This window comes from Poecile atricapillus, chromosome 1 (genome assembly GCF_030490865.1).
Source record: "Poecile atricapillus isolate bPoeAtr1 chromosome 1, bPoeAtr1.hap1, whole genome shotgun sequence".
NCBI lineage: Eukaryota > Metazoa > Chordata > Aves > Passeriformes > Paridae > Poecile > Poecile atricapillus.
Window position 1 is genome coordinate 39658782 of NC_081249.1, and position 12696 is coordinate 39671477.

At 41.7% G+C, this 12696-nt stretch overlaps 1 protein-coding gene across 2 annotated transcripts in view; it reads left to right on the forward strand.

The window, feature by feature from the left end:
- Positions 1 to 1380: 1380 nt before the first annotated feature.
- DOCK9 (dedicator of cytokinesis 9) overlaps positions 1381 to 12696 on the forward strand; it is a 110762-nt gene continuing 99446 nt past the window's right edge. For both annotated transcript variants that reach the window (XM_058855623.1, XM_058855633.1), the window contains exon 1: positions 1381 to 1639. In XM_058855623.1, coding sequence (XP_058711606.1) covers positions 1526 to 1639 — 114 coding nt within the window. In that variant the 5' untranslated portion in view covers positions 1381 to 1525. The remainder of the gene's footprint in view (positions 1640 to 12696) is intronic.

Consider the following 12696-nt stretch of genomic DNA (forward strand, 5'->3'; position numbering starts at 1 on the left):
CCAGTGGTCTGCCACCCTCAGTGGAAAGAAGTGCTCCCTCATCTTGAGGTGGAAATTCTTGTGTTTATGGCCATTGCTCATCATCCTGTAGCTGGGCACCACTGAAATGTCTGGCACTATCCTTTTGACACCTGCCTTTGAGACATTTATATGCCTTGATGAGATCCCCTAGCAGTTTTCTCCTCTCTAGACTAAAAGGCCAAGCTCCTTCATTTTCCCCTCCTAAGAATGCTCCAGAGACCTCATCACCTTTGTGGCCCTTACTTAAATAAGGACACAACTGCAACTTCACCTACAAATAGATACTATTTGTGAGGGCAAAAAAGTTCAAAGGAAAGCCTCTGAGAAAAAGCTGGATGGATGAGCAGCACACACGCTCATCCACACTGTGGGCGCTGCAGCTCCAGCACCCATTTCCCAAGGTTTTGGACTCTTTCACTTACACAGCTCCATGTGCATGTACATGTGTGTCTGCAGGTACAGAATCAGGTAATGGATGAGGTTGGAAGGGACCACAGGGGGACACTTGGTCCAACCTGCTTGAGCAGGGTCATCCAAGAGCACATGGCACAGGATTGTGTCCAGGTGGTTCTTGAATTATCTCCAGTGATCGAGAATCCTCAATCTCTCTGAGCAACCTTTTCCAGGGTTCAGTCACAGACACAGTAAAGAAGTTCTTCCTTGTGGCACTTCCTGTGCATCAGTCTCTGCCCGTTGCCTCTTGTGCTGTTGCTCAGCACCACCGAGCTCCATCCTCTTGGCACCCTCCCTTCAATACCGGTAGACGCTGATGAGGTCCTGTCTCAGTCTTCTCGAGGCTGAGCAGGCCCAGCTCCCTCAGCCGTTTCTCATAGGAGAGATGCTTCAGTCCCTCACCATCTTTGTTCCCCGCCGCTGGACCCGCTCCAGGACTCTCTTGCACTGCACTGGAGACAGCACTCCAGATTCAGCTTCACCAGGGCTGAGTAGCGGGGCAGGATGACTCCCTCCCCCGTGCAGGTACGACCAGAAGCAGAGCAGAAGCAGCGGCGGCGGCCGGGGCAGAGCGCGGGCGGGCAGAGCCCGGGCAGGCAGAGCCCGGCCGAGGGACCGCGGCCGAGGGACCGCGACCGAGCCGCCGCCGCTCCCGCCGGGGCGGGGCCCTCGCCAGGCGGCAACTTCCGGCTGGGCCGGCCCCGCCCCGCCGCGGCCCCGGCTCCGCGCCGGGCCAATGAGGGCGCGGATCCGCAGCCGGGCAGGTAACCCGGCGGCCAATCAGAACGGCGCTGCGGGAACAGGTGGGCTCGGCGAGGCCCCGCCCCCCGCTCCGCTGGCGGCCGCGCCAATCGGGGCAGGGAGGGGAGCAGGGAAGGAGGGAGGGAGGCAGGAGGGGAGGGAGGGGCTGCCCGCGGCACCCGGCGGCGGGGCTGCGCTCCCTGCCCGCCCCCCGACGGCCACCCCTGGCTGTCCGGCTGTCCGTCCGTGCGACGGCCGCGCCGGGAGGGCTGCGGCGGCCCCGCGCCGAGGGAGTGCGGAGGCAGCAGCCATGGCACTCGTGGCTCCGGAGACTCGGAAGTTCACGCGGGCGCTGAGCAAGCCCGGCACGGCGGCCGAGCTGCGGCAGAGCGTCTCCGAGGTGGTGCGCGGCTCCGTCCTCCTGGTGAGTGCGGCGGCGGCCCAGGCGCGGCTCCGGCCCGGGGCCTCGCGGGGCTGCGGCGGTGCCCCCCGAGGAGGAGACGGGCCCTTTGATCCCTCCGGGCTGTCGCGGCGGCGGGCTTTGATCCCTCGCGGGCAGCATGCGGCTCCTCGGCTGCCCCGGCGGCTGCTGCGGCGGGCCGAGGTGCGGTGCAGCCGCAGGCGGGGCGGGCGCTCCCGGGCGCGGGGGGAGCGCGGCCGCCGTGGGATGCGGGCACGGCCGGGAGCTCCCGCCCGAGCCCCGCAAACTTCACCTGTGGAGCGAGCGGCTGGCGCCCGGCCTGACGGGACCGAGAAGCTTTCGAGTGTGTCGGAACAGCGGTGCGAAAGCGATTTTTCATCTTGCTGCTCTCTGCTCTCTTTGCAACTAAGATGCAGTTTTTTGTTGTGTCGTGCGGAATGGAAGATAAGCGCTGGCAAGTGTAGCGGGAGTGTTTTAATGTGTTGTTTATCCCGACTGTCCCGTACCGTGCTAGCACATGGTTGCTGCTCTCTCCAGTGCACAGTTGGGAGCGTTCATTTAATTTGAATTGCTGAAAGTAAATTTGTGTAAAAAGTTGTCTAAACCAGGTGTTTTAGTTTAGAGAAGGCTGAGAGGGGATCACATCCGTACGTATAAGTATCTCAAAGGTGTCAAGAGGATGTTGCCAAACTCTTTTCAGTGGTGCTCAGTAAAATGACAAGGAGCAATGGCCATAAACAGAAGAATTTCCACCTCAAGATGAGGAACAACTTCTTTCCATTGAGGATGGCAGACCACAGGAACAGGCTTCCCAGGGAGGTCATGCAGTTTCCCTCTCTGGAGACATTTGAAACCCACCTGGATGTGTTCCTGTGCAACCTGCTCCAGGTGACCCTGCCTTGGCAGGGGGTTTGGACTAGATGATCTCCAGAAGTCCTTTCCAACCCTAACAATTCTGTGATTCTGTTAAATACCATATTGAGGCAGCAGGTGATGACATCTTAAACAGCCTCAGATAGACTTTTCAGGATTTCTCTCCTGGGATTCTTATTCGTGGTATGCATTTGTTTTCTCTGTGGTTTTGTTATCTCCAAGGGGAATGTTTCAGTAAGCATTTAACTCTGTGTAAGTGAAGAAGTTTTGGTTCTGGGATTCCTGATACTGGAAGCTGATCTGTCCTTTGTTCTTTGCTCTTGCTGATGCTAAGTGTGGTCTTGTACTTTTTTTTTTTGAAACCTCCTGTTTTGACAGTGTCTGGTCATAGCTGTGTGTTGTGAGAGTAAAAAATGCTGTAGCTGTGATTGAAAGACAAATACCTTTCTTTTAAAAAACAATGGCTCTAAACTTAAATTGCTCTTTACTTATCTATGGGTCACAGAATTTATAAAATACCTAATATGCAGAGTTTGGAGTCCACCTGGATACTGACAGCTTTCCACAAGGTGCTAGCACATATTCATGAAGTGAACATCCGAATATGTTAACGCTTCTCCAGGGATCAAGTGCTTATCGGGAACTGTGGAAGAAGAGTATATGTATTTTAAAATATTATTTGTTTTGAGGGAGCACAAAGGAGATTTTTGTATTTTCATGACATAAGTGTTTGTTTTTTAGTAGTCTGCAACCCTGCCATTGCTTCCTCTGCCTTTAGAAGGTTTTTCCTTAGTTCATTATGACTAGTGTCAATGAGTTGGAAAATATTTGTGTGCATTAATTCAGGTTGACCAAATACATTATAGGGTGATAGGCACTAATATCCCAGGTGTTTATATGCTGTCACAACAACATACTCTGCAGAATTTTGTGGAGATTAAAGAAGTGATGGTGCAAAGTGTTGTACTGGCTTGATCTTATTCTGGATAAGGTCTTAATCAGCATTTTTAGAAAGCAAAAGGAGTGACTTACAATTCATGGTGACTTAACATTCATGTCAGGTGTTTGATTCTTTTATATTAGCTTGATGCATGAAGCTGAATCCCCATCTCTCTCACATACAGTCTTATGCTGAAGTTCACCTTCCTATTTCAGCTGTATTTTGCCCTGGTTGCTATGTCTCTCTTACTATAAGTGCTGTTAATTTTTTCACTGAACTCCAATGTTCTTGTGCAGACACTCTTTAAATAATGGAATAAAAGGCTAGTAATTGCAGACTTACATTTACATTTTCTTCGTCCTCTTAATGTACTGTAACTCTTTTTGTTGAATACTGATGTTTGGAATGAAACAGTACTTTTTTATAGGAGAAATTTAGATGGGATAGTGCTGCTTTTTTGCTGTAAAAGACTTTAAAAAAAAAAAAGTACTTGCATCTGTAAGTTTGACAGGTTGACCTGTTTCTTATCTGTTGCAGTTTCTGGGCTTTGTTATCTGAAAAATCTCTTAGGCCAGCCTGGTGAAAATACGAGTCTTACCAGTGTTATAGTAGTTGTGGAATACTCTGGTCAGGTGTGGGACTTTAAAGTAAAGAAGACCCACTTTCCTTCCAAAGCTGCCTCTCAAAGCTCTCTGATATAGCACTTTGCCAGGATTTTTTCAGCTGAGTTGTCAACAAATTGTCTTGCTTAAAACTTTGTTCAGCATTGGTAACTAAAGGGATCTTACTGTCATCACTTTCTCATGAGCAAGTGCTGAAGATTTCCAGTACTGAAAAACTGCTGAAGCTGTTTGCCATTGACTAGACTCGCTGGGTAGAATCTGAAGGTAGGAAAGAATTAATTCAAACTAGTAGTTCATGGCAGGTGATCTGTCTAGATCTTTACAACCAGCTATTGCTTTGGACTGTACATCTCTTTGTCAGAATATACTGAGCAGTGATGCAAATCATCCAGTTATTACTTGCAGCAGCAGATAAATGTGAACTACAAATATCTCTGAGCTTGAATTTGCTATTGTGGCTACTATTTAACAGTTCCATCCATTTTTACAATCTACAGCATATGGCTAGGTTAAAAAGGGAAAAGAAAAGCTTTGCCTGTCTTTAAGTGAGGTATATTAGATCACATTACTAAAATATCCTTATTTTTTCTCATTTTATTAATGACCTTGAGATGTTATTGATGAAAGAGAACTGAAAACAGCATATTAGTAGGATAGTGTGGTATATCTTAAAGTTTCAGATTGCTCTTCATTGGATCTAAAAGTCAGAGACTTTCAGCCTGCTGACAGACTAAATAATGTGACTGTGTAGTAAAAAAATATGAAGCAGATGCAGTTTGCCAAGCTAGTTTTCATCACAGAATGAAGCAAGGTCTCTTGTCAGCATTTGACATCTCATACATTCTCTCTGTTAGATGTAGTTTGCTGAACCAACAAGTACAGTTTGGTTGGCTGAAATTAAATCTTGTTATTTGCTAATCGGCTTTTCACTGTGTTGTAAGGCATAAAATTTATTTCTTAATTATTTAGATTCAGTTTTTACTATTTTCTGCTTGACGGTAGCATCCTTGCTGAATATCCTCTTGTGCATTGTTGATGTTGTTTTGATTTCAGACTTGTCATGTGACTTAATTTGATGCCTCTGGCCACCCAAATACATTTATGTCTGAGAGGGAAGATTATGGGGCTGACAAGTGTGTCTCTTAAACCAGCAATCTTGCCAAGAGCAGTTTTCAATGCAGTTTTAGTATTATGCATAGTTGAAAGTGATGTCTTTAAGTGATGATGAGTTACTCAAAGCATGCTGCATACAGATCAGTGTCATGTTCAATAGTATGTTAATGATAACTCATCTTAGTGACAAAATTACATTAGGGTTATTTATAATAATATACCTATATTAGAGCTGACATTTAAGGATAATAAGCAATTAAGATAATGTTTGGCATATGAAATTTGATCTGCCTTTGTCTAGCTGTCAATAAAATTCCTTTGAATGTTCAGGTAATGAAAATGTTTAAATATGCCACATAATGCAGCAGAAGTTGGTCCCCCCATGTCAAAATTAATATTGCACAGAAGAAACTTGTGGTATGGCAAAATAGGATAAAATCTGAGATATTCCCAAATTGCTCTATACACTTCTTCTTTTTGATTTGGATATGTAGACTTGATTTTGATTATCTAAAGACTAGAACTGTATCTTAAGACAGTATAACTTCAGATACCTGATGGAGCTCTTGAGTTCTAAAACTCTTCCAGAAATTCAGGTTTTCAGCTATGGTAGAAAATCAGTGTATCACAAAGGCAATGCTTGGATCTCCTACTGAGTCTTTGCTCTCAAATTCACTGGTATTCCTTCTTTTCTTTATAAGAAAACTTACATCAACTTTGTCCTTCCAATCCTGATCTCTGCCTCCTGTGAATCTCAACTCCACAAGAAAAGCTGGAGAGGTGCATTCTATGCTGTATTATTGCCAAGTTTTTAATACAGCGTTTCTCCAAAAATGCTGGGAGGATTATGTAGTACTTATTTTGGGTTGGCATTTTCCTTTCTGATTCCTGTATCATTTCACATGCCTTGTGCACAGAGGGCTTGTGTGCTTCTCTCCAAAGCAGCTCTTCACATGTGATGAACAGAGTATCTGGATCCTCATTAAATGCCAGATTTGAGTTGTAGCATGTCTAGAAGAGAGAGTTGATGGCTTCCTTTAGGAAAGTGGGAATTCAAAAGTGGTATGTAATGCTAAAGGGATGAGGGAGGACTGGGATCTTTTAGAGCTGATGGATACAGAAAAGCTGGAAACGTTGATAAAGCTTGAGCTTTCTGTACATGGAATGTGAAATTGTATACATAAAGAATTTGGAAGCAGCAAATTGTTATGAATGGATGAATGAGATGAGAAATGACACTCAAGATTTTAAAGGAAAAATTGTTGCCGGTAATGAACATCACCATAACATATTTCATCTTGTAAGAATGTGCTAAAAAGGGTGATGCTAATTCAGTCACTCTGAACTGGTGAACTTTCTTTACTTCGGGGAAAAAGCTTATTACTTGACCCTAAGAAGTTATTTTAGTTTATGGTATGTACTGCTTAACTTTTGTAAAGGCAATAAGAATTCTCAGAGAACAAGATCTTTTTAATAAAGGTGCTATTTTTTTTTTATTTTTGTAAAGTGCAATATATAAACTTTTTTGATTGGATACAAGATAGTAGTAGAAAACTTATTTCTGGAAAGTCTGATACTGCAAAGAAGACTTTTTGGGTATGATAGACATTTCTCTGGTTGTAAAGACTCAGAGGCTGGACTACAGTACTAAAGTTTGTATTAAGACATGCCATTAAAATTATTTGAATTTTAAAGTTCTTGCTCAGGTAGGCAATTTGAGAGACAATATACAGGACAGTTGAGTTTCTGTGTGAACAGGTAGATGTTTAACCTTTCAACAGCATGAAATCATTCTTGTAAGCTGCAATATCTTTATTTTCTGGAATTTTTTATTTCCTGCTAGACAAGCACAGTTACATTTAAGATAGCAGAATAAGTTCTTTATAAGTAGTTGTTTCTAATACAGCAAATGTTAGATGCTGATTAGGGTTTTCAGTCTTACGCAACATGGGATACCACAGCATACCTTATCTTTCCTCTCTTCCTCCTACTCATGCCCTTTAATCCTCAATCAGGATGTTTCTGTCTCAATGGAAGTAGAGCTCATTACACCTACATTTAAACTTGGGACTTTCAGAACTCTGAAATTATTACTATGATTTTTTTATATTATTCATATTATTCATATTATTATTATTTTAAGATCTTGCACAATAAACTTAGGAGCATATGTCTCACTTAAAGTCTTTGGTTATACTATATTATTCTTCAATACAAATGCTTCAAAAAGGTCTGCAGCCACTCATCTTGAAAATAAGATCCTTAGTGTAAACTGTTTTTTCTGTTGCATGGGTGTGAATGCTCAAGTAACTTTTAAGCCTGTGTGATCTTTGGGCTCTCTTGTGAGTGGTGTGTGCCTGACATTAGATGATCATCAGAGATATGTATGTATATGCAATATCAACAATTTGTGAACTTGTCGATTTCACCAGATATTTGTATTTTTGAGGAAACTTGGAGAGTCTGCCAAATTCATGTGGGTCTGCTCTAAAAATGAGAGGTTATTTGTAAGTTGTTGGAGCAAATAAGGGGAATTCCATTTTCAAGACAGCAAGAAGCTTGATTGTGGCCTCTTGAGAAACGTATAGCCTATGTTGCTTTTATGTTTTGATGCCATTGGTTCTTTATGGAGATAAAAGGTGTAATAACATCTTCTGTGTTGGTGTCCATGAAACTCTCATTTAGACCTGAAGTTTCTTAAGGTTGGCTGAAGAACTTACTAAGGCAATGACTATAAGAAATAATATGTATTAAAATAATATATATGTAAAACTTCTTTCCTTAGCTAGTGTTTATTTTTCATTTTGAAATTGAACAGTCTCATGTAACTTCATTGGACTTGGGTGCTCCATCATTTTTATGAAAGTAAAGACAAATCCATTTTCCCTTGCCCCTCCTTAGATTGTCTGTGTCCATGAAAAGCATCAATTATGAAAGGCAGAAAAGTTGCACAAGTAGTCCATGAATTACACAATGCTTTTCTCATTGAAGTATTTTTGAGATAATTTATTTCTAAGGATGAGAAGATAGTTCAGTAATTTTGGTCATGTAGCTTATTCAAGACCTTAATTTAGAAGATAAATAGATTTATGAAAGGTGGCTTACATTCTGTCTTAGTCCAGAGACGCTGATGTCTTTGGTCTCTTAAATTTAATAATCTATGAGATAGCGGTAAGTATTGCATCTTGAGAAAACAATGGGATTTGTGGGTTTTTTTGTTTTTTTTTTTTAAATTTTATTTTACTGTAAGTAAAGTTCTTTTTGTGAGAATGAAACTGAGCATGTATTATCTCAAAATAGAGATTTCTTCTGGCACTAAAAATGAAATAAATTAACACATTAAAACCTAACTCTTTTTACATTATGGACTAGATTTCTTGTATTAAGCAAAGGCTAGAATTTCATTGGTGGAATAGACTCTGCTTTGGAAAAAAGGTGTGCTAGGTTGTCTGAAGATCTTCAGAAAGTTCATCAGAAGCTCTGAATGGGGTTTTATGAAGAAAACTCTTGTGGACCAGAAAAGTTTGATCAGAGAAATCCAACATCTGTTGCTTGTGTTGTCTTCTACTGACACTCCCATTGTGACCAGCTGGAAGAAATAGCAGCTTTGTTGTATATACATTAAGAAAATAGAAAGTCTTAATCTGATTGCAAAGAGTGAGGGATGGGATTCTTTATTAGTGTAAGGATGGATTGCTGCATCTGTTAGAACAGTTTGTCATCTCCTCATCTGCACCCAATGAATCAGATATAAGAGGAGGAGTGGCAATTCCAGGCACTGTCTTCTTCATTCTCCTGCTGTGTCCAGAGATTCCTGGCAGTTCAAGAGAGGGAAAAAATGAGGAAGAAGAAACCAAAAGCTTTTGTTAAAAAGTCTGAATCTGGCACCTCAGGCTGGGGAAACCTACCACTGCATTTTGTGACTAGGGCTCCATGCACAGTAGCGTTACCTTGGGCCTAGTGGTGAATATCCAGAATAATAAAAAAAAAAGAAACAGGAAAGATCTCTCCAAGGGATGGGATTTGAAGGAATGCCATAGTCTGTCACACAGTCCCAGGCTGCCTGACCCTGGAAGGGACCTTTGCAGGTCATTTGGGGCAACATTCTGCCTCAAAGCAGCATAACCTAGAGCCAGTTGCCAAGGTTGTGTCTAGGAAGCTTTTGAGTATCTCCAAGGATGGAGACTCCACAACCTCTCTGGGCAGCCTGTGCCAGTGACAAACAGTTCCCTGATGTTCAGAGGTAGCTCTTGTGTTCCAGGTTGTGCTTGTTGCCTCCAGCCCTTTCACTGGGCATCACTGAGCAGAGCCTGGCTCTGTCCTCTTTACACCCTCCCTGCAGGTATTTGTATACACTGATGGGATCCCCCTGAGCCTTTTCCGGCCTGAACAGTGCCAGCTCTGATTGTCCTCATGGGAGGGCTGCTCCAGTTCCTTAATCATCTTTATGGCCCATTGCTTTGCTCTCTCCAGTACATCCATGGCTCAAGCAGTTGGTGTCAATGTTAATGGGAGCTTTTTCAGGAATTCTAGTTGTAAACTTCTGGGTCCAGGCCAAGTTTTGGGTTTTTCTGAATAGAAAGGCCACTTCCACTAGAGAAGCAGCTAGAGTTTTATTTCAGCTCAGTAGCTGATGAAGAGGATGCCAGGTAGCTTTAGAACAAAATGTGTAATTCAACCCCTGCAATTGTGTAAAAAAAACAAACAACAAACCAAAAAACATTAAAGTTCTGGATCATTTTTCCATCTGAAGACTGGGAGGAGGAAGAAATAAGACAGCTGAGGGTGCACATTGCCTAAAAAACCAGATTGACAGTATTTGTGTGGAAAGGTTAAATGCAAAGCAGATCTTGTTTTGTGCTACATTCTCAGTAACGATAGGTCAGAAGGAAAGTGTCAACTTTATAATTCTGAGCAAATCAAGAAAACATGATTTGGACTGGCTTTTTTTCTCCTAACTGTATTTATAGTACTCATGGAAAATTTCTTCTAGTAACAATTCTAGGAAAGAATCCTGGGAAATAAAAAAATGTAGGACACCAAATCTACATAAGTAGTCACTTCAAAATAATACCTTACTCTTCTAAAATTGTTTTAAAGTTTTCAGGGAAGAATGAATAGTGTTACAGTCTTTACAAGTCAAAATCAAGTAGTCCCTTCTGAAATTTCTTCTGCTAAGAAACATATTTGTTCATACAGCAGAAATATCAAGTGACCTCACATAAAATTAGCTAAGTTACCTAAATAGGCTTTAAAACACAAATTTTCCCCAAATCCAAAGAAAACAAGAGAAACAATGCCAAACCACCTAAAATGGAAAAAAAAAAAACAAACAAGGAAGGTGAACACAAAAATGTAGTCACAACAAACCTGAGAAGGAGTAATACTGATCCATACCTGCTAGAGTTCAGAGAAGCCTGTAACATAGACCCATCAGTGTAAATAAATAATCCTTGGCTGCTGCTTTGTGTACTTCTGGGTGCTTTTTAATACTGAGGTGGTGTAGCTATTGACTTAAAAAGAAGTGGCACGTTGACAGATACTGATCCGGGTTTGGAAATTTAAGGCGTAGATGAAACTGTTTATAGTACTTCCAGGTACTCTGTGCATGAGGAGGAGTTGCTTGTTGAATTCAGAGATAAGACAGGACCTTATATTTTGACTACTATAAAATTATTCTCCCAACAGAGTGGGAGAATTTAAATCAGAATAGATAACGCTTGCATAATTTGAAGTAGGGAAAGCATTTAAAGATCAGGTTACATCAGTGCAGGATGTAATACATTTAACTTGTTTTAACACCCAAATTGTAAAGTAGTTAGTTTCAGGAGCCTGGAATTCAAAGTGGCTGAGTTTATAGACATAAAATTTGGTTTCAGCCTGCAAATCTAGAGCCTCCACTGCCTTTGGATGCTTTAGTTGACATGGAGATATATGATCTTGCTACCTTACCAGTTACTCAATGCCCAGCTGCCCTTCATAGGCTGAAAGGAGTGCTGAAACATACATGAATGAGAAGGTAGATGCTCCACAGAAAGAGCTGGGTGTTCTCCATGGAGAGGTAAATGTCAGTAAGATAGTTCTTGTTCTCATTTTAACAGGTTTGTCAAGAAGTCAAGTCAGATGGAAATGCCATGGGTATCAACATACAGAAAAGAGGCTTGAGTTTTAAGGTGGTGGAAGGGTTGTCATCCATTTTCCAATTTGATCACATTGCCAATACTCTTTCACACTCTGTTCTTTAATGTTGCATAGTAGTCTTTATATCCCTTGGTTTCAGAAATCCTGTTTTTCACCAGGGTGCTGATTCTGACAGAGAATCTGCTTGCCCTTTGCTTGATGCCTTTCTGGGCTTGTTTGTAGCCATGTTGGTAAGAGACTGCAGCCAGGCAATAGAATGATACAGAACTGAAGCTTTGTGAAAGTAAGATAGGAAGTGTTTTCACCTAGCCCGTGTCTCATTTTTTCCAGTACAGTGATGTTGTCAAGTGGTATTTCAGATGTCTTTCTGCCAGGCATATATGCACCCACTTGGACTGGCACTTACATCTGCAGTGTCATGTTGTCTGATTTGGTAGGTGGTTTATGTGAAAATTGTAGTGGTGTGTTTGTCTTTAAGGGATGTTCACGGCGGCCACATTCTTACTGTTTGCTAGTCCAAAATGGATTTAAAATCCATGTTGGTCCTCAAACGTCAGTGAGTTTAAAAAGAGCATTCAGGTTAATGAATAGATGACACACATCATAATTATTTGAAGGATGCTATTCTAGTTTCCTTCAGAAATTGTCTTGGGATTCTTGCTTGCCAGGCTTGTTATCACTTTGGACTTACTTTCTTGGTATTGTATATGGCTTAATACAGTTGTTATATTAATTTTTTCCTAGCCAGAGCATACAACATGATCCAATAAGTTTTTCCTCACATTAAATAGGAGGTTCCTAATAGGAAAGAAAAATCAAATAATCCTGCTGTATACAGTCTTGCTGATAAAGTTCAAGGGACAATACATCCAGCATAATATTTTTTGGCAGCAAATCATCTCCTGTAGGGGAAGTTAGAACTTGTTCCTGGCAGAGTTTGGAACAAAGGAAAGGAGAAAGACCTGAACCTGAATGACCTTCTTAGACAAATTAGAAGTAAAAAAAGGATGTCTGAGCCTGAAGTTTCTGCTGCTCTTACCTGAATACAGAAAGCTTGCCAAAAAACTGGATTTTAATTTTTTTACCTAGTCTGCTGTACTGTTGACCATTATTTATTCCATCATGGTTTCATCAGTGTTTCTAAAATAATATCCTATAATTACCAACTTGGTTTGTAGCGCTTTAATGGTAATAATACTTCTCTGTTATGGTTATTGTATCAGTTACTTAAAATCCCTGAATAGTCACTTCAGCTTCAGAAAGCTGAAAGTTATGTGACCACTAGATGGAGTCCAGTGAGCATATTTCAATATCAGAAATCCTGTGTTATGGATTACAGTGTTAAAAGGGGTAGATGTTTTTGTGTCTCA